General features: G+C 48.1%; 1 protein-coding gene across 1 annotated transcript in view; it reads right to left on the reverse strand.

Annotated features, from left to right (window-relative positions):
- The window catches only part of xpo7 (exportin 7), a gene marked incomplete at its 5' end in the record, with an annotated part of 68,258 nt that overhangs the window by 18,980 nt on the left and 23,283 nt on the right, over positions 1–25,995 (reverse strand). The window contains 12 exons of the mRNA XM_083792993.1: positions 4,410–4,483; positions 6,540–6,675; positions 7,983–8,088; positions 9,187–9,380; positions 15,949–16,001; positions 16,184–16,303; positions 17,729–17,875; positions 18,000–18,119; positions 18,585–18,658; positions 19,760–19,925; positions 20,287–20,391; positions 25,702–25,767. Of these exons, the coding sequence (XP_083649119.1) occupies positions 4,410–4,483; positions 6,540–6,675; positions 7,983–8,088; positions 9,187–9,380; positions 15,949–16,001; positions 16,184–16,303; positions 17,729–17,875; positions 18,000–18,119; positions 18,585–18,658; positions 19,760–19,925; positions 20,287–20,391; positions 25,702–25,767 (1,361 nt within the window). The remainder of the gene's footprint in view (positions 1–4,409; positions 4,484–6,539; positions 6,676–7,982; positions 8,089–9,186; positions 9,381–15,948; positions 16,002–16,183; positions 16,304–17,728; positions 17,876–17,999; positions 18,120–18,584; positions 18,659–19,759; positions 19,926–20,286; positions 20,392–25,701; positions 25,768–25,995) is intronic.

Raw genomic sequence — 25,995 nt, forward strand, 5'->3', positions numbered from 1 at the left:
TATGGGCTATAGTTCCAAACATTGCTCCTATGGCTGGAACTATTCCATTGAGACAAAGCGGGTGCCTATGGGCTATAGTTCCAAACATTGCTCCTATGGCTGGAACTATCCCATTGAGACAAAGCGGGTGCCTATGGGCTATAGTTCCAAACATTGCTCCTATGGCTGGAACTATCCCATTGAGACAAAGCGGGTGCCTATGGGCTATAGTTCCAAACATTGCTCCTATGGCTGGAACTATCCCATTGAGACAAAGCGGGTGCCTATGGGCTATAGTTCCAAACATTGCTCCTATGGCTGGAACTATCCCATTGAGACAAAGCGGGTGCCTATGGGCTATAGTTCCAAACATTGCTCCTATGGCTGGAACTATCCCATTGAGACAAAGCGGGTGCCTATGGGCTATAGTTCCAAACATTGCTCCTATGGCTGGAACTATCCCATTGAGACAAAGCGGGTGCCTATGGGCTATAGTTCCAAACATTGCTCCTATGGCTGGAACTATCCCATTGAGTCAAAGCGGGTGCCTATGGGCTATAGTTCCAAACATTGCTCCTATGGCTGGAACTATCCCATTGAGACAAAGCGGGTGCCTATGGGCTATAGTTCCAAACATTGCTCCTATGGCTGGAACTATCCCATTGAGACAAAGCGGGTGCCTATGGGCTATAGTTCCAAACATTGCTCCTATGGCTGGAACTATCCCATTGAGACAAAGCGGGTGCCTATGGGCTATAGTTCCAAACATTGCTCCTATGGCTGGAACTATCCCATTGAGACAAAGCGGGTGCCTATGGGCTATAGTTCCAAACATTGCTCCTATGGCTGGAACTATCCCATTGAGACAAAGCGGGTGCCTATGGGCTATAGTTCCAAACATTGCTCCTATGGCTGGAACTATCCCATTGAGACAAAGCGGGTGCCTATGGGCTATAGTTCCAAACATTGCTCCTATGGCTGGAACTGTCCCATTGAGACAAAGCGGGTGCCTATGGGCTATAGTTCCAAACATTGCTCCTATGGCTGGAACTATCCCATTGAGACAAAGCGGGTGCCTATGGGCTATAGTTCCAAACATTGCTCCTATGGCTGGAACTATCCCATTGAGACAAAGCGGGTGCCTATGGGCTATAGTTCCAAACATTGCTCCTATAGCTGGAACTATCCCATTGAGACAAAGCGGGTGCCTATGGGCTATAGTTCCAAACATTGCTCCTATGGCTGGAACTATCCCATTGAGACAAAGCGGGTGCCTATGGGCTATAGTTCCAAACATTGCTCCTATGGCTGGAACTATCCCATTGAGACAAAGCGGGTGCCTATGGGCTATAGTTCCAAACATTGCTCCTATGGCTGGAACTATCCCATTGAGACAAAGCGGGTGCCTATGGGCTATAGTTCCAAACATTGCTCCTATGGCTGGAACTATCCCATTGAGACAAAGCGGGTGCCTATGGGCTATAGTTCCAAACATTGCTCCTATGGCTGGAACTATCCCATTGAGACAAAGCGGGTGCCTATGGGCTATAGTTCCAAACATTGCTCCTATGGCTGGAACTATCCCATTGAGACAAAGCGGGTGCCTATGGGCTATAGTTCCAAACATTGCTCCTATGGCTGGAACTATCCCATTGAGACAAAGCGGGTGCCTATGGGCTATAGTTCCAAACATTGCTCCTATGGCTGGAACTATCCCATTGAGACAAAGCGGGTGCCTATGGGCTATAGTTCCAAACATTGCTCCTATGGCTGGAACTATCCCATTGAGACAAAGCGGGTGCCTATGGGCTATAGTTCCAAACATTGCTCCTATGGCTGGAACTGTCCCATTGAGACAAAGCGGGTGCCTATGGGCTATAGTTCCAAACATTGCTCCTATGGCTGGAACTATCCCATTGAGACAAAGCGGGTGCCTATGGGCTATAGTTCCAAACATTGCTCCTATGGCTGGAACTATTCCATTGAGACAAAGCGGGTGCCTATGGGCTATAGTTCCAAACATTGCTCCTATGGCTGGAACTATCCCATTGAGACAAAGCGGGTGCCTATGGGCTATAGTTCCAAACATTGCTCCTATGGCTGGAACTATCCCATTGAGACAAAGCGGGTGCCTATGGGCTATAGTTCCAAACATTGCTCCTATGGCTGGAACTATCCCATTGAGACAAAGCGGGTGCCTATGGGCTATAGTTCCAAACATTGCTCCTATGGCTGGAACTATCCCATTGAGACAAAGCGGGTGCCTATGGGCTATAGTTCCAAACATTGCTCCTATGGCTGGAACTATCCCATTGAGACAAAGCGGGTGCCTATGGGCTATAGTTCCAAACATTGCTCCTATGGCTGGAACTATCCCATTGAGACAAAGCGGGTGCCTATGGGCTATAGTTCCAAACATTGCTCCTATGGCTGGAACTATCCCATTGAGTCAAAGCGGGTGCCTATGGGCTATAGTTCCAAACATTGCTCCTATGGCTGGAACTATCCCATTGAGACAAAGCGGGTGCCTATGGGCTATAGTTCCAAACATTGCTCCTATGGCTGGAACTATCCCATTGAGACAAAGCGGGTGCCTATGGGCTATAGTTCCAAACATTGCTCCTATGGCTGGAACTATCCCATTGAGACAAAGCGGGTGCCTATGGGCTATAGTTCCAAACATTGCTCCTATGGCTGGAACTATCCCATTGAGACAAAGCGGGTGCCTATGGGCTATAGTTCCAAACATTGCTCCTATGGCTGGAACTATCCCATTGAGACAAAGCGGGTGCCTATGGGCTATAGTTCCAAACATTGCTCCTATGGCTGGAACTATCCCATTGAGACAAAGCGGGTGCCTATGGGCTATAGTTCCAAACATTGCTCCTATGGCTGGAACTGTCCCATTGAGACAAAGCGGGTGCCTATGGGCTATAGTTCCAAACATTGCTCCTATGGCTGGAACTATCCCATTGAGACAAAGCGGGTGCCTATGGGCTATAGTTCCAAACATTGCTCCTATGGCTGGAACTATTCCATTGAGACAAAGCGGGTGCCTATGGGCTATAGTTCCAAACATTGCTCCTATGGCTGGAACTATCCCATTGAGACAAAGCGGGTGCCTATGGGCTATAGTTCCAAACATTGCTCCTATGGCTGGAACTATCCCATTGAGACAAAGCGGGTGCCTATGGGCTATAGTTCCAAACATTGCTCCTATGGCTGGAACTATCCCATTGAGACAAAGCGGGTGCCTATGGGCTATAGTTCCAAACATTGCTCCTATGGCTGGAACTATCCCATTGAGACAAAGCGGGTGCCTATGGGCTATAGTTCCAAACATTGCTCCTATGGCTGGAACTATCCCATTGAGACAAAGCGGGTGCCTATGGGCTATAGTTCCAAACATTGCTCCTATGGCTGGAACTATCCCATTGAGACAAAGCGGGTGCCTATGGGCTATAGTTCCAAACATTGCTCCTATGGCTGGAACTATCCCATTGAGACAAAGCGGGTGCCTATGGGCTATAGTTCCAAACATTGCTCCTATGGCTGGAACTGTCCCATTGAGACAAAGCGGGTGCCTATGGGCTATAGTTCCAAACATTGCTCCTATGGCTGGAACTATCCCATTGAGACAAAGCGGGTGCCTATGGGCTATAGTTCCAAACATTGCTCCTATGGCTGGAACTATTCCATTGAGACAAAGCGGGTGCCTATGGGCTATAGTTCCAAACATTGCTCCTATGGCTGGAACTATCCCATTGAGACAAAGCGGGTGCCTATGGGCTATAGTTCCAAACATTGCTCCTATGGCTGGAACTATCCCATTGAGACAAAGCGGGTGCCTATGGGCTATAGTTCCAAACATTGCTCCTATGGCTGGAACTATCCCATTGAGACAAAGCGGGTGCCTATGGGCTATAGTTCCAAACATTGCTCCTATGGCTGGAACTATCCCATTGAGACAAAGCGGGTGCCTATGGGCTATAGTTCCAAACATTGCTCCTATGGCTGGAACTATCCCATTGAGACAAAGCGGGTGCCTATGGGCTATAGTTCCAAACATTGCTCCTATGGCTGGAACTATCCCATTGAGACAAAGCGGGTGCCTATGGGCTATAGTTCCAAACATTGCTCCTATGGCTGGAACTATCATATTGAGATAGAATGAGCACTTCCGCATTCCATTGTTACAATGAGAGCCAACGCTAATGTCTCAACTCTCTTACTATATTACTCTGGTCTAAACTAAAGCCTGTACAGTACTGCTTACTGTACAACACTAAACTAGGGCGGCTGCAGTACGTTTGTTTGGGAGTAATGGTTCACAACTCAGGATGTGTGCTTGCTTATTTCTCTTTCGGTTATAATCCACAATACTGTACATTTATATATATCACTGTTAAGAAGAGGTTTTGTTTACTTACATTTTTCCAATGAAGACACTAAGTACCATGGTCTCATCGTTAAGGCCCAGGACCTCCGATAGCCGCCTGTAAAGCTGCACACACACACACACACACACACACACACACACACACACACACACACACACACACACACACACACACACACACACACACACACACACACACACACACACACACACACACACACACACACACACACACACACACACACACACACACACACACACACACACACACACACACACACACACACTCTCTCTTTATAATCATAATCACAGACAAGACAGACAGACAGACAGAAGAACAGCAACCCTCTGAACATTCATCTCAAATAAGGGTTTCTCATCGTAATGACATGAGGTGTATTGCCTCATTTGGTACTCATTTTTCGACCGCAAGATCATGGATTTCACAACGCCACGCCAGACTTCCTGGTCCTTCACAAGGACTGTCTAAAGAGGACGGGACGCGGAGACCGTAAGGGCGCCGCCATGTTGCTCACATGGTGCTCCATGGAAGGAAAGAAACATGCGCAATGGGCTTTATGCAGCCATCACTTCCTCGTTCAGCTTCCTTGGTCTCAACTGCGCATGTTTCTTTCCTTCCATGGAGCACCATGTGAGCAACATGGCGGCGCCCTTACGGTCTTCGCTTCTTGTCCTCTTTAGACAGTCCTTGGTCCTTCATTGCCATCCCCAGTTCCTGCTTACTGATGCATGTGTCCCTATAGCGATGACATCAGGGGACGACAGTTTTCTACCTCTGGTCTGCTTTGAGGCAGGACTCCAGAGAAGAAAGGGAAGATATAACATCATGGTCAGCTCTGTAGCAGTGGCCGGTAAACTGTGTTCTTCTGGATCGGACTAGTGAAGAAACACGGGGAAGGTTGCCGTATATTAGATAAGGTGGCTCTTATCCTCCCTGTCAGGTGTAAAGGAGCAACTTGGACACTCAGGCATGAAGGAAGCATGAGTTCAAGTCCGTTGCTCTCCCCAGGTTGGCGGAGGGTGTGTAGAGCCCAGGATCACATTAGATAATTGACACAGGGGTGAAAAATGGGTTACAAAATCGTGGGATAAAAAAAATAAAAAATAAATAAAAAAATAGATAAGGTGGCTCTTCTAAGACAGATTTTGAGCTCTCATTAGAAGGCGTGTAGTGTAAGTGCCATCCTACCGTTTCTCTAATTTCTTTAAAAATGTGTCCATGTCTCGGAGACATAGGGCTGTATTTTGCGTGTCTTAAGTACCAGGTCTTATTCCCTAACTTGAGTAAACTAAAGACCTGGAGGCGTGGTCAATGCCATTTGGCTATTCTGAGTGGCCAAAGAGCATTGATCAGGCCTCCAGGTCTTTAGTTTACTCAAGTTAGGGAATAAGACCTGGTACTTAAAACACGCAAAATACAGCCCTTAAGAGTAGAATCGGCTCGACGGTCGTCCTAAATATTTTTACTTGTAGTACTACTTAGCTGCACATCATATCGTGCACCGAAAATAGCCGATCTACAAGGACACCACACGCTGCAAGCTTGTAGTAAATCTGCTATTTTGGGTAAGCACTAAGCAACACAACATACAACTACAGTATAAATGAGACATGTTTTCCAACAGGCAGGTTTCAACAGTTAGGTTTCCTAACATGTGCACTTAGGGGACGAATCATGAAACTCATCCTCCGGCCTGGGCCATGGCTCAGCGGTCCAGGCACCGTGGCTGGTAATCCAGTCTGGCAGTGTGCCGCGGGTTCGACTCCCGATCGCCTCTTTTACTGCATGGCACCCCCCCCCCCCAACAATATCTCTCCACATTTCCTGTCAGCCTACTGTCTGTCCCTCCATAAAAAAATAAAATAAAAAAAAGGTGAAAGCCACAAAAAAAAAAAAACATATAAAAAAGAAAAAGAAACTCCTCCTCCACAACTCCCAGGTCACAAAGAACACACAATGGCTGCTCCTCAGGAACGCCAGTATATCTGCCCACCTTGATGGCCTGCCAGAGGTAATGCACCAGATCTTATGGGCACAGAGGGACCTGTGTCCTCTTTTTAAGCCCTGTGTAAGAGCTGATAACAGATCAGACAAACAGGATGGTGGCAGTACTTATTTATTCCTTCCTTCCTTCCTTACCTTGGATGATTTTTGCACCTGGTCACCGATGTAGATCTTCCTGAACTGCTCAAAGAAGCTGAGCATGGCCAGCTCTAGTCTCTCGTTCCCGGCCTGCGCTAACCGCGAGTCTGTCAGGTTCATGAGCTGGAGCACCCTGTGGAGGAGAAACATAAACCACTCCGTCAGCACCACTGTTCATTATGACAGCACGGTTTTATGTAGTTTTGACCCATTCTGACCTGAGATCAGATTCTAAGAATGTCTTCCACATCCTGACAGTTTTCTGAAAAAGTTATGTTTCTGTGTCAGTCGTTCTTCGATAAAAAAAAAAATAGCAGACCTACAAGCTATTTTTCCATAGTTAAAGCATAGCATAATGCTAACACCAAAAGGGGTTACCGCCCAAAATGGGTTTTAAGGGGCCTTGCAAACGGCGAGCGATAAAATGCGCCTATAGTTACATTTTTAGAGATCTGCGTTTTTTTGCTGGTGGTGTGACAACGCAGACTTATTTTTACGTGATCGCGGTCCCGTGAATTTGTTTGCGCTTGTGCTTGTTTCGTGCACACGCCCCACACACAACCTAGTGTCAATCATCTGATGTAATCCTGGGGTCTATACACTGCCCTGGGGAGAGCAACGGACTGACCTCATGCTTCCTTCTGAGGCAGAGACACTTCTTTTCACCAAACTTTTATTTTATTGTGAGAAAAAGTAATTGAAAAATCTCGCCCCCCACCCCCCCTCTCCAGAACCAAGGATGGGTGCTTTCAAATAATCCATTATGGTAAAAATGGGAGTTTGAACTTACGATGGTTTGAACAGAAAAATGGGCCGTGTCTGATCAAAAATAATTATACCAAATATCTGAATACTGGATCAAGCAACTTAAAAAACTCACAAAGCCACAGTAGACGTTCAAAAAGAATCCCACACATTCACACAGATTAGTACAGTCAGCTTTCTAAGCTTCAATGATAAGAAAACTGAGGTGGTGGTGTTTGCCCCAAATGGTTCTGGTAACCCCCCTCCCTTTGATCTAGGCCCCCTGGCACAGTTTGTGAAGCCAACAGTCTCCAACCTAGGTTTTAAAATGGACAACGACTTTAGGCTAGATCGCCAAATTAGCTCAGTGGTGAAGTCTAGCTTTTTTCATTTGCGACAACTGGCAAAGGTAAAACCCTTTTTAACCACTCAGCACCTTGAGACAGTTTTATTCTTTGGCTTTTAACACAGCATGAGACCTCTGTTCCTGAACTTGCTTCCCCCCCTCCTTTTCTTGTTTTGTGTGTTGTCTTTGTATTCTGTGTTTACTTACTGTTTTACCTATGTACTGTACAGCACTATGGTTGTTTTAAATGTGCTATATAAATAAAGTTGAGTTGAGTTGAGTGGTTCTCAAAACATGTTCATGTCAAGGACACCCAACTATAATGTGGTATTTGGGTGAATTCTTCTTACCGACATACGAGTTCTCCATCCATGGCGTCCTGCTCGTCTGTACTGGCAAACGATACCCGTCCTCCGATTACAGCTCCGATTATATACACCAGCCATGTCAACCGCCCTGCAGGGGGCGCACCAGAGCAGAGGGGGGTGAGATTAGGGATGTTAATAGTTAATAGACGGGTTCCGTCCATCTGACGCGTCCACACGTCATAAGCAATCCAACCGACAGGTTGTACATGTCCTAGGGTCCTAGGGCGTGTACACGTCCTAGGGCATTTAACCCATTCTGACCTGAGATCAGATTCATACGAGGTTTCCGCCGGACACACACTGGTCCTGATGAACCCATTCTGACCTGAGATCAGATTAAAAAAATGTCAGTCGCTCTTCGATTTTTCAAAAATAGCAGACCTACAAGCTCGTAGCGCGCCACTCGGTGGCGCGATATGAGCTTGTAGATCTGCTATTTTTAAATAGCTAAAGCATAACATGATGCCGACACCAAAATGGGTGCCCGGTCAGAATGGGTTAAAATCATTTTGCTGGCCCCGGACCCCACTTTGAGAAGCAGTGCTCTAAATGTCTTGGATCACAGATAATCACCTTCTTGTACAGTGATGTCAGATAAAATAAACAAAGCCACCCACCTTCTTGTACAGTGATGTCTAAATGTCTTGGATCACAGATAATCACCTTCTTGTACAGTGATGTCAGATAAATAAAGGACTCACCTTCTTGTACAGTGATGTCAGATAAATAAAGGACTCACCTTCTTGTACAGTGATGTCAGATAAATAAAGGACTCACCTTCTTGTACAGTGATGTCAGATAAAGGAAAGAAAGCCACTCAGCTTCTTGTACAGTGATGTCAGATAAATAAAGGACTCACCTTCTTGTACAGTGAGGTCAGATAAAAGAAAGAAAGCCACTCACCTTCTTGTACAGTGACGTCCGATAAAAGCCACTCACCTTCTTGTACAGTGATGTCCGATAAAAGCCACTCACCTTCTTGTACAGTGATGTCCGATAAAAGCCACTCACCTTCTTGTACAGTGATGTCAGATAAAATAAAGAAAGCCACTCACCTTCTTGTACAGTGATGTCTAAATGATTTGGATCACAGAAAAAAGCCACTCACCTTCTTGTACAGTGATGTCCGATAAAAGCCACTCACTCACCTTCTTGTACAGTGATGTCCGATAAATAAAGGACTCACCTTCTTGTACAGTGATGTCCGCCGCGCTGGAGTTGGTGGACTGCAGGAGCTCCTGGTAGGTCTGCGCTGATTGGTCGAAGAGCTGGACCAGCAGCGCACACGTCTTCTCGTACTCACAGCGGCCGATGGTGGACAGCTGGTCCAGCTGCTGCTGCACCAGGCCGGCGTCGTCCAGGGGGTCTTCTAGGCCGTCTCTGTGCAGGGGGCAAAGAACAAGGAAAAGTCAACATCACACCATTTGTCACACACGTTACGGCAGTGAAATGTGTTCTCCGCATTTGACCCATCTCTTGGAGCGGTGAGCTGCAGCCGTGCCGCGCTCGGGAATCATTTGATTAGTAGATTTGACCCCCCCAATCCGACCCTTTGATGCTGAGTGCCAAGCAGGGAGGCATTGGGTCCCATTTTTACGACCTTCTCTACCTCCTGAGCCACAGCCGCCCGGATCAGGAACGAGTACCTCAGAGGGACAGCACATGTCAGATGGTTTGGAGATAAAGACTGAGATGGTACGTACAGAGGAGTGATAGTGAGTATATCGATAGAAGGATCATGTAGAGGTTGGAACTGCCAGGCAGAAGGCCTTTAGAGGAAGACCAAAGAGAAGATTTATGGATGCAGTGAAAGAGGACATGAAGGACAATTCTAGACTTCATTTAGTTAAATCCCATATTATGCTGATGATGATGATAATAATAATAATACACACCCAAATCCCAATACCCAATTCGCCTGGAAAGGAGCCAGCTTGGGTGGTTCGGGCATCTGGTTAGGATGCCTCTTGGGCGTCCTCAAGGCATGTCCCACTGGGAGGAGACCCCGGGGCAGACCAAGGATCACGTCCCACTGGGAGGAGACCCCCGGGCAGACCAAGGATCATGTCCCACTGGGAGGAGACCCCCGGGCAGACCAAGGATCACGTCCCACTGGGAGGAGACCCCGGGGCAGACCAAGGCGCAGTTGGAGGAAACACATCAACTCACTGGCCTTGGAACGTCTCGGGATCCCCCCCAGGAGGAAGTCACTAATGTTGCTCTGGACAGGGAAGTCTGGAGCTCTCTGGTGGAGCTGTTGCCCCCGCGACCCGACTACAGATTGTTAGATGGATGGATGGATGGACGGACACACCCAATAATGATTTGTTTCAGCTCCTTGACATTGTGGCAACGATAACAAATAACGATGTGGAGCACGAATGCATGCACCAGTAATAACACTTACACTTAATTTGATATTTGTAATGCTCCGCAACCACACATAGCTACAAGCAACAACGCATATTAATCCACAACGCTTTGTAACTTGTGGATCGTCTATTTCTGTCACACGACACCTTCATAAAAAAGAAAAAAATCGAGCTTTGCACTGAAGCAGTAACATGTCATGCATCTCTCTCTCTCTCTCTCTCTCTCTCTGAAGCAGTAACATGTCATGCATCTCTCTCTCTCTCTCTCTCTGAAGCAGTAACATGTCATGCATCTCTCTCTCTCTCTCTCTGAAGCAGTAACATGTCATGCATCTCTCTCTCTCTCTCTCTCTCTCACTGAAGCAGTAACATGTCATGCATCTCTCTCTCTCTCTCTCTCTCTCTCTCTCTGAAGCAGTAACATGTCATGCATCTCTCTCTCTCTCTCTCTGAAGCAGTAACATGTCATGCATCTCTCTCTCTCTCTCTCTGAAGCAGTAACATGTCATGCATCTCTCTCTCTCTCTCTCTGAAGCAGTAACATGTCATGCCCCTCTCTCTCTCTCTCTCTCACTGAAGCAGTAACATGTCATGCATCTCTCTCTCTCTCTCACTGAAGCAGTAACATGTCATGCATCTCTCTCTCTCTCTCTCACTGAAGCAGTAACATGTCATGCATCTCTCTCTCTCTCTCTCTCTCACTGAAGCAGTAACATGTCATGCATCTCTCTCTCTCTCTCTCACTGAAGCAGTAACATGTCATGCATCTCTCTCTCTCTCTCACTGAAGCAGTAACATGTCATGCATCTCTCTCTCTCTCTCTCTCTCTCTCTCACTGAAGCAGTAACATGTCATGCATCTCTCTCTCGCTCTCTCTCTCACTGAAGCAGTAACATGTCATGCATCTCTCTCTCTCTCTCTCACTGAAGCAGTAACATGTCATGCATCTCTCTCTCTCTCTCTCTCTCTCTCTCTCTCTCTCTCTCTCTCTCTCTCACTGAAGCAGTAACATGTCATGCATCTCTCTCTCTCTCTCTCTCTCTCTCTCACTGAAGCAGTAACATGTCATGCATCTCTCTCTCTCTCTCACTGAAGCAGTAACATGTCATGCATCTCTCTCTCTCTCTCACTGAAGCAGTAACATGTCATGCATCTCTCTCTCTCTCACTGAAGCAGTAACATATCATGCATCTCTCTCTCTCTCTCACTGAAGCAGTAACATGTCATGCATCTCTCTCTCTCTCTCACTGAAGCAGTAACATGTCATGCATCTCTCTCTCTCTCTCACTGAAGCAGTAACATGTCATGCATCTCTCTCTCTCTCACTGAAGCAGTAACATATCATGCATCTCTCTCTCTCTCTCTCTCTCTCTCTCTCTCTCTCTCTCTCTCTCACTGAAGCAGTAACATGTCATGCATCTCTCTCTCTCTCTCTCTCTCTCTCTCACTGAAGCAGTAACATGTCATGCATCTCTCTCTCTCTCTCACTGAAGCAGTAACATGTCATGCATCTCTCTCTCTCTCACTGAAGCAGTAACATATCATGCATCTCTCTCTCTCTCTCACTGAAGCAGTAACATGTCATGCATCTCTCTCTCTCTCTCTCTAGCACAATTTACAATTTAGGCATTTATCAGACGCTCTTAATCCAGAGCGACTTACATTAAGCAAGAACAAAAGCATGGGAATACATCACAAAAAAAGCATTTATCATAAAACATGCGTAAGCTAAGAAAGTAACAGTGGAATATCTATATTATGAGACTATACATATAAACTATATATATATATATATATATATATATATATATATATATATATATATATATATATATATACTACTATGCTATACATATGTACTATGGGCGTGCTATGACTATATACAATGCAATTATAGTGCTGTCTACATAACATGCTATAAGTTTGTATCAGATGCTATCTAATAGGGGATTCACACTGAGACGGACTGAATCCGTTTCATTGGAACCGTTTCCGAATACGGTTGCCTGGTCCCCGATGGCCATGATTCACATTGCCCGAGATTCAACAGCGCACCCGGGTACACTTGCGTGTATACAACAGGAGAAGGGCGGCGTTGAGAAATGCGCTGGTGTTACGCATCGTGCAGCGGCTGTGTTTTTTTTTGTTGACGCTTGGCTCGTCGACTAGAGATTATGTCACGTTCTTTAAAAAAAAACAGTCCACATCCTTCTTTAGGTACGCATTCATTCACATTGGAATGATCCGTATCTGAATACACTTCAACGGTCCAGAGACCCGCCCCCCCCATGCGGTCCCGGGGACGGTTGGGCGATCCGCTCCCGGGAACGGTACGCATCATTCACACTACCACAACATCTGCCAAGTGGTCCCGAGTGCGCACCCGGGACCATAGTGTGAATCCCCTATAAGTCTACAGAAATGCTATCTAAGGGGGCAGGGTAAGTGCTATGGGCCATGATGGAGTCTGAAAAGGTGGGTTTTCAGACTACGGCGGAAGATTGGGAGTGATGCTGCAGTTCTGACTGCAATGGGAAGTGCATTCCACAGTTTTGGAGCCAGAAGGGAGAAGAGTTTGGGACGTGTGGAGCGTTGTCCCGGCGTTTTTAGTGAGGGTAGCACAAATTGTAAATAATCAAACATGCTTTGATGTGACACCTGTCACACCAGGAACGTGCCACTTGAATACAATATGTTCAATGATCAATATTTCATTGTGTGGTCAGTTTGATGTATGTGCCATCATGGTTGCATAACCCAGCGCACACACACACACACACACACACACACGCACACAGTCGCACACGCACACACACACGGTACGCACCCGTCATACATTACAGTAGGTGTGTGTGTGCAGGGTCTGTGGTCATGTTCATAAATATACATTATGGAGGACAAGTTCTATAAAAAAGTGGGAAAAGTGGGATCTCTTCTTTCAGCCTATCGATAATGTATGAGGATTTCAATGCATGTTTCCTGGAATATGAAAAATGCAGCCTTGTTTTTTGTTTCCTTTTTTTTGTCCCTTGCTTTGTTTTTCTTCTTCTTCTTTTTTGTATCGTCTGTTTTATCAATAAGAAATAAGTGAAATAAATGTACATTATGTTGTCGGCTTGTGCCCCCTTTGGTGGATGTGTGTGCGTGCACACACACACACACACACACACACACACACACACACACACACACACACACACACACACACACACACTGTCTAGGCTTTGTGTAGAACACATTATCTTCTCCAATAACAATACAACTATAAATGTATGTCGGTTAACCCATTCTGACCTGAGATCAGATTCATACGAGGTTTCCACTGGACACACACTGGTCTGATTAACCCATTCTGACCTGAGATCAGATTCTAAAAATGTCAGTCGTTATCTTCGATTTAAAAAAAATAGCAGACCTACAAGCTCGTATCGCGCCACTCGGTGGCGCGATATGAGCTTGTAGATCTGCTATTTTTCAATAGCTAAAGCATAACATGATGCCGACACAAATGGGTGCCCGGTCAGAATGGGTTAAATCAAATGCAGGCTTGCGGCGGCAGACTTAAAGTCTGTATTTGCTCCCTGTTATCCATTTGTTAAATTAATTAATTAATTACAAGTCCACTTGGTTACTTTCATACGCTCTCGAGTTAAAGTAACAGGATTGAGCTTCTCTATCGTCTCTTTCATAACACACACACACACACACACACACACACACACACACTCAGCGTTCATGGCAGCGAAATGGCTCTCGCAAAAACACATGTAGACATCAGACAAGACATCATTAAAAAGTAAAACAGTTACATAATCACCAAGAAGAAGCCGCAATACTTTGAGGGAGAGGGAGATGGAGATGGAGAGAGAGGGGGGAGATGGAGATGGAGAGAGAGAGGGGGGAGATAAAGATGGAGAGAGAGGGGGGGAGATAAAGAGAGAGAGGGAGATAGAGAGAGACAATGACAGAGAGGAGGGTTTGGTGCAGTTCAGATCAATGGTGGTGGCATTTAGTGAATGTTGGTCCTGGTGGGATAGAAGCCGCTCTACAGACTAGCAGCCCTGACAAAAAGATACTCCTTCCAGATGCTACGAGGGAGACGAAGAGAACCACCTTAGATAGCACCTTTTTGTAGACATAGTCTACTTACTTAGGCATCTTGGGGCCGATCACGTCATTTTCAAATGATCGGAATCGGATCGGGGGGCAAAAAAAAAGCCATGATCCATATCATCATCATGATATTAAACTGGATGGTGTCTGTGATTTTGGACATTGTACTATTATTGTGATATGGCATAAGTGTTCTATAAAAATATAAATATCGAATGGGGAAAAAAATAATCGGTTGGGCAGATACTCAAAATCAAAATCGGATCGGGAGCATTAGTGCTCTCTGCAGCTTCTCCTTAACCCATTCTGACCGGGCACCCATTTTGGTGTCAGCATCATGTTATGCTTTAGCTATTTAAAAATAGCAGATCTACAAGCTCATATCGCGCCACCGAGTGGCGCGATACGAGCTTGTAGGTCTGCTATTTTAGAAAAATCGAAGAACGACTGACATTTTTTAGAATCTGATCTCAGGTCAGAATGGGTTAATCAGACCAGTGTGTGTCCAGTGGAAACCTCGTATGAATCTGATCCCAGGTCAGAATGGGTTAAGTCACTGACCATCTCCGTGTCTCACATTTACAGAGAGGGTATTATCTCCTTTCTGTAGTGCATCGTTGTCAAGGATGTTGTTGTCATACGGTCCCTGCAGCTTTTTGCGAGGGCTAATTATAGTCTTCACACTGTGGCTCAGGTGAGCCTGCTTGTAGGGTTAGTCTTCACCCTGTGGCTCAGGTGAGCCTGCTTGTTGGGTTAGTCTTCACCCTGTGGCTCAGGTGAGCCTGCTTGTTGGGTTAGTCTTCACCCTGTGGCTCAGGTGAGCCTGCTTGTAGGGTTAGTCTTCACACTGTGGCTCAGGTGAGCCTGCTTGTAGGGTTAGTCTTCACACTGTGGCTCAGGTGAGCCTGCTTGTAGGGTTAGTCTTCACACTGTGGCTCAGGTGAGCCTGCTTGTAGGGTTAGTCTTCACACTGTGGCTCAGGTGAGCCTGCTTGTAGGGTTAGTCTTCACACTGTGGCTCAGGTGAGCCTGCTTGTAGGGTTAGTCTTCACACAGTGGCTCAGGTGAGCCTGCTTGTAGGGTTAGTCTTCACACTGTGGCTCAGGTGAGCCTGCTTGTACGGTTTGTCATGGCTCAACTTCCAGGACATACGACATACGTGCTTGTTTGAGGCCTCAAGCCGTGGTAACACAGAAATGTGTGGGGAGAATTAATTGGCATAATAGCTAAATTGGTAGAAGAAAAGAAACGAGATACAAAGTACAAAGCGTGTGTTGACTTCCAGAAAGTTTCAGCTCGTCAAAGTTGCCCACCACTGATGCAGGCCTTGGTGACCTCAGGTGTGTGTGTGTGTGTGTGTGTGTGTTTGTGTACCTGAGGATCATGTGGACGGACTCCAGGCGTGAGGTGATGTAGGCCTTGGTGACCTCGGGCGTGTATGTGTGTGTGTGTGTGTTTGTGTACCTGAGGATCATGTGGACGGACTCCAGGCGCGAGGTGATGTAGGCCTTGGTGACCTCAGGTGTGTATGTGTGTGTGTGTGCGTTTGTGTACCTGAGGATCATGTGGACGGACTCCAGGCGCGAGGTGATGTAGGCCTTGGTGACCTCAGGTGTGTATGTGTGTGTGTGTGTGCGTTTGTGTACCTGAGGATCATGTGGACGGACTCCAGGCGCGAGGTGATGTAGGCCTTGGTGACCTCGGGCGTGTACGTCTCCAGCAGGTGGGGCTCAGTGGCTTTGACGTAGGGAACGGACGCAGCCAGACGCTGCCATAAGCTTAACAGGTAGTGGACGCTGTTGGGAGCAAACTCCCAGTGCTGGAAAATGGAAGAGAGATTTATTAAGCATGGATTAAACATTGGTAGATTTTCCTCTTCTTTAACTCAAACCTATCTATTACCCTTTTTATTATCATATTCTGCATTCATTGTCAATGAGAATCTAATGTTTTCTTTAATCTTGCACCTGAAGACTGGTGACAGTGAGGTTGGCTATGAGGCGATGTTAGACAGACAGACAGACAGACAGACAGACAGACAGACAGACAGACTCACCTGCAGACTGGTGACAGTGAGGTTGGCTATGAGGCGATGTTAGACAGACAGACAGACAGACAGACAGACAGACAGACAGACAGACAGACTCACCTGCAGACTGGTGACAGTGAGGTTGGCTATGAGGCGATGTTAGACAGACAGACAGACAGACAGACAGACAGACAGACTCACCTGCAGACTGGTGACAGTGAGGTTGGCTATGAGGCGATGTTAGACAGACAGACAGACAGACAGACAGACAGACAGACAGACAGACAGACAGACAGACAGACAGACAGACAGACAGACAGACAGACAGACAGACAGACAGACTCACCTGCAGACTGGTGACAGTGAAGTTGGCTATGAGGCGATGTTAGACAGACAGACAGACAGACAGACAGACAGACAGACAGACAGACAGACAGACAGACAGACAGACAGACAGACAGACAGACTCACCTGCAGACTGGTGACAGTGAAGTTGGCTATGAGGCGATGTTAGACAGACAGACAGACAGACTCACCTGCAGACTGGTGACAGTGAAGTTGGCTATGAGGCGATGTTAGACAGACAGACAGACAGACAGACAGACAGACAGACAGACAGACAGACAGACAGACAGACAGACAGACAGACAGACAGACAGACTCACCTGCAGACTGGTGACAGTGAAGTTGGCTATGAGGCGATGTTAGACAGACAGACAGACAGACTCACCTGCAGACTGGTGACAGTGAAGTTGGCTATGAGGCGATGTTAGACAGACAGACAGACAGACAGACAGACAGACAGACAGACAGACAGACTCACCTGCAGACTGGTGACAGTGAAGTTGGCTATGAGGCGATGTTAGACAGACAGACAGACAGACAGACAGACAGACAGACAGACAGACAGACAGACAGACAGACAGACAGACAGACAGACAGACAGACTCACCTGCAGACTGGTGACAGTGAAGTTGGCTATGAGGCGATGTTAGACAGACAGACAGACAGACAGACAGACAGACAGACAGACAGACAGACAGACAGACAGACAGACAGACAGACAGACTCACCTGCAGACTGGTGACAGTGAAGTTGGCTATGAGGCGATGTTAGACAGACAGACAGACAGACTCACCTGCAGACTGGTGACAGTGAAGTTGGCTATGAGGCGATGTTAGACAGACAGACAGACAGACAGACAGACAGACTCACCTGCAGACTGGTGACAGTGAAGTTGGCTATGAGGCGAATGACTTCCGGGTAGTTCTCTACTTTGACCAGCTCCCCCAGCTGGTAGTTGCTCTTCAACCTCGCCAGGAGCCGACAGAACTCATGGTAGTTATTAGGGTCCGGCAGACACTGGAATGAAAAAGCAGCCGTCAATGAAACGTGAACCCAAACAATACAAAACCTTACGATATTCTGTGTGAATGAGATGTGCGCGAGCGAAGCGCGCACACGTACGGTACGGTACGGTACGTACTTGTGGGTTTGCTAGTATCCTCTTGACTCCGTCCACTAACTGTGAAAGAAACTTCGCTCGTTCTGCGTTGTTGAATAGAGACCGCCGAACCGACGCTATTTGAACAAGACACGACAACACCTGCACACACACACACACACACACACACACACACACACACACACACACACACACACACACACACACACAGATTAAAAAGTGCATAATGGCTTCAGGGTGTCAGTTTACATTATAGAAAACTAACTAAGAAATAAATATTACCCCCCCAACTAAAAGTCCCTAACCGTATGAGAAACAAAAATACAATTACTAAACCTAACTAACCTAACTAAGAAAAATACAATAAATTAGATCACAAAACAAAAGTGACTAAACACTCCTTACGGGATGCACAAAGGACGGTGTAACGTTAAATAGGGAAATATAAAAAAGGACAATAAATAACTGAGGAGCCGACTAATGACAGAACGAACAAATGCTAAGGGTCACTTAATGAGACCTCAGAATTAACACAAAACAAAGAACAAAACACTATACTTTTGTCATAAATCATGTTATTTTGGATATATTTATATAATTGCTTACCAACGGGGAGAGGGACGGAGGGATGGAATGATATAAGTTGAAAAAGAGTTGTAGGGTGGCGGAATCGAGAAACGCTGTGGGGACAAGAAGGAGAAGTTAACGTACACAATGTCAGGAAATCTTTCATTAAAAAGCACTTGCTGTCGCACTGTACCAACTCTTCACCAAAACAATTGCCGGTCTACATGCTCAGAACGCTGGTGGAAAACATTTGCTTTCCACCAGAATAGTGATTAAGACCAGACTTCAACCAGTGCCACATGTAACCATAGCGTCTCTACTCTGGGCATGGTCAAAATCGATGAAATTAAGACATTGATTTGCCCAAATACAGGCAAGTATTTAGCGAGGGAGAAAAGGGCTGATGTACAAGCTCAGGATGCATTGCGTAGTTGTGCGCTTGTAGATCAGTTATTTTCCAAATGGACCCAATTTATTATTTTGTACAAGAGTGGCGACACGCTTTGATCTCGCCGCAAAGCGGGTGCCTATGGGCTATAGTTCCAAACATTGGAACTATCCCATTGAGATAGAACGAGCACTTCCTGCATTACGTTGTCACAATGGGAGTCAACGCTAGTGTCGCCACTCTCATACTATTCCACTCGGCTCACTAGTATAGGATTGGTAGTCTGTATCAACTGTTATGGATATCAGAATTGGAAAACTTATTTTCTCCAAGTTTTGCTCCTGGCTTATAAAGTGTGCTTTTTTTCTCCCAGACAGACTAGCTAGCTACCAACCTGATCTCCATGATGTGGGGATCTGTATGGTGCAGAGGTACCAACCTGATCTCCATGATGTGGGGATCTGTACGGTGCAGAGGTCAGCTAGCTACCAACCTGATCTCCATGATGTGGGGATCTGTATGGTGCAGAGGTACCAACCTGATCTCCATGATGTGGGGATCTGTACGGTGCAGAGGTCAGCTAGCTACCAACCTGATCTCCATGATGTGGGGATCTGTACGGTGCAGAGGTCAGCTAGCTACCAACCTGATCTCCATGATGTGGGGATCTGTATGGTGCAGAGGTACCAACCTGATCTCCATGATGTGGGGATCTGTACGGTGCAGAGGTACCAACCTGATCTCCATGATGTGGGGATCTGTACGGTGCAGAGGTACCAACCTGATCTCCATGATGTGGGGATCTGTACGGTGCAGAGGTACCAACCTGATCTCCATGATGTGGGGATCTGTACGGTGCAGAGGTCGTCCGAAGACTCGTCTGTCGAAGTTCCTATGAAGTCATAGTTGAGGCAGTTGTGGCTTAGCTTCAGCAGCTGCATCAGCAGCCCATGTTGAGACTCATCGTTCAGATTAAGGTTTTTCCCTGATGCCTGCAACGATCAAATGGATAAAAATAAATAAACATAATGCACTGGGAACAGGAAGAACATACTTACAACGCTCCCATACGACACCAACAAATAACTCGACCGAAACAGAAGGTATATTTTATGGTAAATGGTGCATTCATATAGCGCCTTTATCCAAGGTGCTTGTAACAGAGATTACATTCACCCATTCACACACACATTCACACACTGATGGCGGAGGAAACCATGCAAGGCACCAACCTGCACACCTGGAGCAATTAGGGGTTCAGAGTCTTGCTCAAGGACACTTGGACACTAACTCTGTTTGTCTTGAGTTTACCCTCTCCCTTTTTCTTGACGTAAAATAAATATGTGTGCGTACCTGTTTGAGCAAATTGCAGGATAAAGTGAATATGTCAAAGAGCGAGGAATCTCTGAATGACGACGCTATCTTCCTATGCTTCGTCAGCGGATGTGTTGTGTCGGCCTGCGAATAAATAAACAGAAGACATATAATATAAAGAAACAATACAATAATAAACATTAATATTATAGAAATGTGGCTTATTGTCGGTATCAGCCGGTAACACGTGGGAAGTCTGTCCCCGTTACAATGCACTAGACCCCCTGGGGAGATGGAGTCTGTCCCCGTTACAATGCCCTATAGACCCCTGGGAGATGGAGTCTGTCCCTGTAACAATGCACTAGACCCCCTGGGGAGATGGAGTCTGTCCCCGTTACAATGCCCTATAGACCCCTGGGAGATGGAGTCTGTCCCCGTTACAATGCACTAGACCCCCTGGGGAGATGGAGTTTGTCCCTGTTACAATGCACTAGACCCCCTGGGGAGATGGAGTCTGTCCCCGTTACAATGCACTAGACCCCCTGGGGAGATGGAGTCTGTCCCTGTTACAATGCACTAGACCCCCTGGGGAGATGGAGTCTGTCCCCGTTACAATGCACTAGACCCCCTGGGGAGATGGAGTCTGTCCCTGTTACAATGCACTAGACCCCCTGGGAGATGGAGTCTGTCCCCGTTACAATGCACTAGACCCCCTGGGGAGATGGAGTCTGTCCCTGTAACAATGCACTAGACCCCCTGGGGAGATGGAGTCTGTCCCTGTAACAATGCACTAGACCCCCTGGGGAGATGGAGTCTGTCCCTGTAACAATGCACTAGACCCCCTGGGGAGATGGAGTCTGTCCTCGTTACAATGCACTAGACCCCCTGGGGAGATGGAGTCTGTCCCCGTTACAATGCACTAGACCCCCTGGGGAGATGGAGTCTGTCCTCGTTACAATGCACTAGACCCCTGGGGAGATGGAGTCTGTCCCTGTTACAATGCACTAGACCCCCTGGGGAGATGGAGTCTGTCCCTGTTACAATGCACTAGACCCCCTGGGGAGATGGAGTCTGTCCTCGTTACAATGCACTAGACCCCCTGGGGAGATGGAGTCTGTCCCCGTTACAATGCACTAGACCCCTGGGGAGATGGAGTCTGTCCCCGTTACAATGCACTAGACCCCTGAGAGATGGAGTCTGTCCCTGTTACAATGCACTAGACCCCCTGGGGAGATGGAGTCTGTCCCCGTTACAATGTGCTAGACCCCCTGGTGAGATGGAGTCTGTCCCTGTTACAATGTGCTAGACCCCCTGGGGAGATGGAGTCTGTCCCTGTAACAATGCACTAGACCCCCTGGGGAGATGGAGTCTGTCCCTGTTACAATGCACTAGACCCCCTGGGGAGATGGAGTCTGTCCCTGTAACAATGCACTAGACCCCTGAGAGATGGAGTCTGTCCCTGTAACAATGCACTAGACCCCCTGGGGAGATGGAGTCTGTCCCCGTTATAATGCACTAGACCCCCTGGGGAGATGGAGTCTGTCCCTGTAACAATGCACTAGACCCCCTGGGAGATGGAGTCTGTCCCCGTTACAATGCACTAGACCCCCTGGGGAGATGGAGTCTGTCCCTGTTACAATGCACTAGACCCCCTGGGAGATGGAGTCTGTCCCCGTTACAATGCACTAGACCCCCTGGGGAGATGGAGTCTATCCCTGTAACAATGCACTAGACCCCCTGGGGAGATGGAGTCTGTCCCTGTAACAATGCACTAGACCCCTGGGAGATGGAGTCTGTCCCTGTAACAATGCACTAGACCCCCTGGGGAGATGGAGTCTGTCCCCGTTACAATGCACTAGACCCCCTGGGGAGATGGAGTCTGTCCCCGTTACAATGCACTAGACCCCCTGGGGAGATGGAGTCTGTCCCTGTAACAATGCGCTAGACCCCTGGGGAGATGGAGTCTGTCCCCGTTACAATGCACTAGACCCCCTGGGGAGATGGAGTCTGTCCCTGTAACAATGCACTAGACCCCCTGGGGAGATGGAGTCTGTCCCTGTAACAATGCACTAGACCCCCTGGGGAGATGGAGTCTGTCCCTGTAACAATGCACTAGACCCCCTGGGGAGATGGAGTCTGTCCCCGTTACAATGCACTAGACCCCCTGGGAGATGGAGTCTGTCCCTGTTACAATGCACTAGACCCCCTGGGAGATGGAGTCTGTCCCCGTTACAATGCACTAGACCCCCTGGGGAGATGGAGTCTGTCCCTGTTACAATGCACTAGACCCCCTGGGAGATGGAGTCTGTCCCCGTTACAATGCACTAGACCCCCTGGGGAGATGGAGTCTATCCCTGTAACAATGCACTAGACCCCCTGGGGAGATGGAGTCTGTCCCTGTAACAATGCACTAGACCCCCTGGGGAGATGGAGTCTGTCCCCGTTACAATGCACTAGACCCCCTGGGGAGATGGAGTCTGTCCCCGTTACAATGCACTAGACCCCCTGGGGAGATGGAGTCTGTCCCTGTAACAATGCGCTAGACCCCTGGGGAGATGGAGTCTGTCCCCGTTACAATGCACTAGACCCCCTGGGGAGATGGAGTCTGTCCCTGTAACAATGCACTAGACCCCCTGGGGAGATGGAGTCTGTCCCTGTAACAATGCACTAGACCCCCTGGGGAGATGGAGTCTGTCCCCGTTACAATGCACTAGACCCCCTGGGGAGATGGAGTCTGTCCCTGTTACAATGCACTAGACCCCCTGGGGAGATGGAGTCTGTCCCCGTTACAATGTGCTAGACCCCCTGGGGAGATGGAGTCTGTCCCTGTTACAATGCACTAGACCCCTGAGAGATGGAGTCTGTCCCTGTTACAATGCACTAGACCCCCTGGGGAGATGGAGTCTGTCCCTGTTACAATGCACTAGACCCCCTGGGGAGATGGAGTCTGTCCCCGTTACAATGCACTAGACCCCCTGGGGAGATGGAGTCTGTCCCCGTTACAATGCACTAGACCCCCTGGGGAGATGGAGTCTGTCCTCGTTACAATGCACTAGACCCCCTGGGGAGATGGAGTCTGTCCCTGTTACAATGCACTAGACCCCCTGGGGAGATGGAGTCTGTCCCCGTTACAATGCACTAGACCCCCTGGGGAGATGGAGTCTATCCCTGTAACAATGCACTAGACCCCCTGGGGAGATGGAGTCTGTCCCTGTAACAATGCACTAGACCCCTGGGAGATGGAGTCTGTCCCTGTAACAATGCACTAGACCCCCTGGGGAGATGGAGTCTGTCCCCGTTACAATGCACTAGACCCCCTGGGGAGATGGAGTCTGTCCCTGTAACAATGCGCTAGACCCCTGGGGAGATGGAGTCTGTCCCCGTTACAATGCACTAGACCCCCTGGGGAGATGGAGTCTGTCCCCGTTACAATGCACTAGACCCCCTGGGGAGATGGAGTCTGTCCCTGTTACAATGCACTAGACCCCCTGGGGAGATGGAGTCTGTCCCTGTTACAATGCACTAGACCCCCTGGGGAGATGGAGTCTGTCCCTGTTACAATGCACTAGACCCCTGGGAGATGGAGTCTGTCCCCGTTACAATGCACTAGACCCCCTGGGGAGATGGAGTCTGTCCCTGTAACAATGCACTAGACCCCCTGGGGAGATGGAGTCTGTCCCTGTTACAATGCACTAGACCCCCTGGGGAGATGAGTCTGTCCCTGTTACAATGTGCTAGACCCCCTGGGGAGATGGAGTCTGTCCCTGTTACAATGCACTAGACCCCCTGGGGAGATGGAGTCTGTCCCTGTAACAATGCACTAGACCCCCTGGGGAGATGGAGTCTGTCCCTGTAACAATGCACTAGACCCCCTGGGGAGATGGAGTCTGTCCCTGTTACAATGTGCTAGACCCCCTGGGGAGATGGAGTCTGTCCCTGTAACAATGCACTAGACCCCCTGGGGAGATGGAGTCTGTCCCTGTTACAATGTGCTAGACCCCCTGGGGAGATGGAGTCTGTCCCTGTTACAATGCACTAGACCCCCTGGGAGATGGAGTCTGTCCCTGTTACAATGCACTAGACCCCCTGGGGAGATGGAGTCTGTCCCCGTTACAATGCACTAGACCCCCTGGGGAGATGGAGTCTGTCCCTGTTACAATGTGCTAGACCCCTGGGAGATGGAGTCTGTCCCTGTTACAATGCGCTAGACCCCCTGGGGAGATGGAGTCTGTCCCTGTTACAATGCACTAGACCCCCTGTGGAGATGGAGTCTGTCCCTGTTACAATGCACTAGACCCCCTGGGGAGATGGAGTCTGTCCCTGTAACAATGCACTAGACCCCCTGGGGAGATGGAGTCTGTCCCTGTAACAATGCACTAGACCCCCTGGGGAGATGGAGTCTGTCCCTGTAACAATGCACTAGACCCCCTGGGGAGATGGAGTCTGTCCCTGTAACAATGTGCTAGACCCCCTGGGGAGATGGAGTCTATCCCCGTTACAGTGCACTAGACCCCCTGGGGAGATGGAGTCTATCCCTGTTACAATGCACTAGACCCCCTGGGGAGATGGAGTCTGTCCCCGTTACAATGCACTAGACCCCCTGTGGAGATGGATTTCTGAGGTGGAGCGCCACACCCAGAGCCGTATAATAGAAGAGTTCTGTTAGTGAGGGGGCACAGAACAGCCCGGTCACGTGATCCCGGAAGCGCTCGTGCGCACAGCTGCGCTCTTACTGGGAGCTCGATTAGGGACAGAGCTCCATTAAGATCCAATGCATTCTGTCAACATCCGGTTCAGAAACTGTCCCTAATCAGCGTCCCAGCAGTCCCCAGCCGGTCCCCAGTAGCGCTAGAGGCTGCCATTATGCATGAAATGAACGGAGTTTGCATAACTCTGTCTATTTCTAAGGCTCTGGCCACACCTACGTACCATCAGCTCCCAGTACTTCCCACCTACGTACCATCAGCTCCCAGTACTTCCCACCTACGTACCATCAGCTCCCAGTACTTCCCACCTACGTACCATCAGCTCCCAGTACTTCCCACCTACGTACCATCAGCTCCCAGTACTTCCCACCTACGTACCATCAGCTCCCAGTACTTCCCACCTACGTACCATCAGCTCCCAGTACTTCCCACCTACGTACCATCAGCTCCCAGTACTTCCCACCTACGTACCATCAGCTCCCAGTACTTCCCACCTACGTACCATCAGCTCCCAGTACTTCCCACAAGACTTGCCTTGTCGCACCCAAGCTGTGCTACTATAATACTTACTAATCACTAATTATGCTGAGTCGGCAGCGCCCGGGATCGAACCCATGAACGCGTGGCTCAAAGACACGAGCTCTACCTACTGAGCTACCCAGACAATGTTATAATACATTAAGAAAAGACAGTATGATGAGTGACACACAATATAAAAACAATAACAGATTGTGGGGAGGGAGGTTACCTGATTGATTTCATTGGTCAGCTGGGAGAGAATAGTGACTCCTATGATGCAGTGTTCCACACTGTCCTGTGAAAGACATTATCAGACATATAAAAGTTTAAAAGCTAAATAAAAATCACACAGCAGTGAAAACATTTCTGTCAGGCCAACCTAAGTCCTTATAGACGGATAACTCTTGCTCAGGAAGCAGTGAAGTACCCAAAGAGAAGAGAATAGAAGATGCTTCTGAATAGGGATGTCCCGATACACTTTTTTCACTTCCGATCCGATCCTGATTTCAAACACTCTTCAATC

The sequence above is a fragment of the Protomyctophum parallelum genome (assembly GCF_964188405.1).
Source record: "Protomyctophum parallelum genome assembly, chromosome: 21".
Lineage (NCBI taxonomy): Eukaryota > Metazoa > Chordata > Actinopteri > Myctophiformes > Myctophidae > Protomyctophum > Protomyctophum parallelum.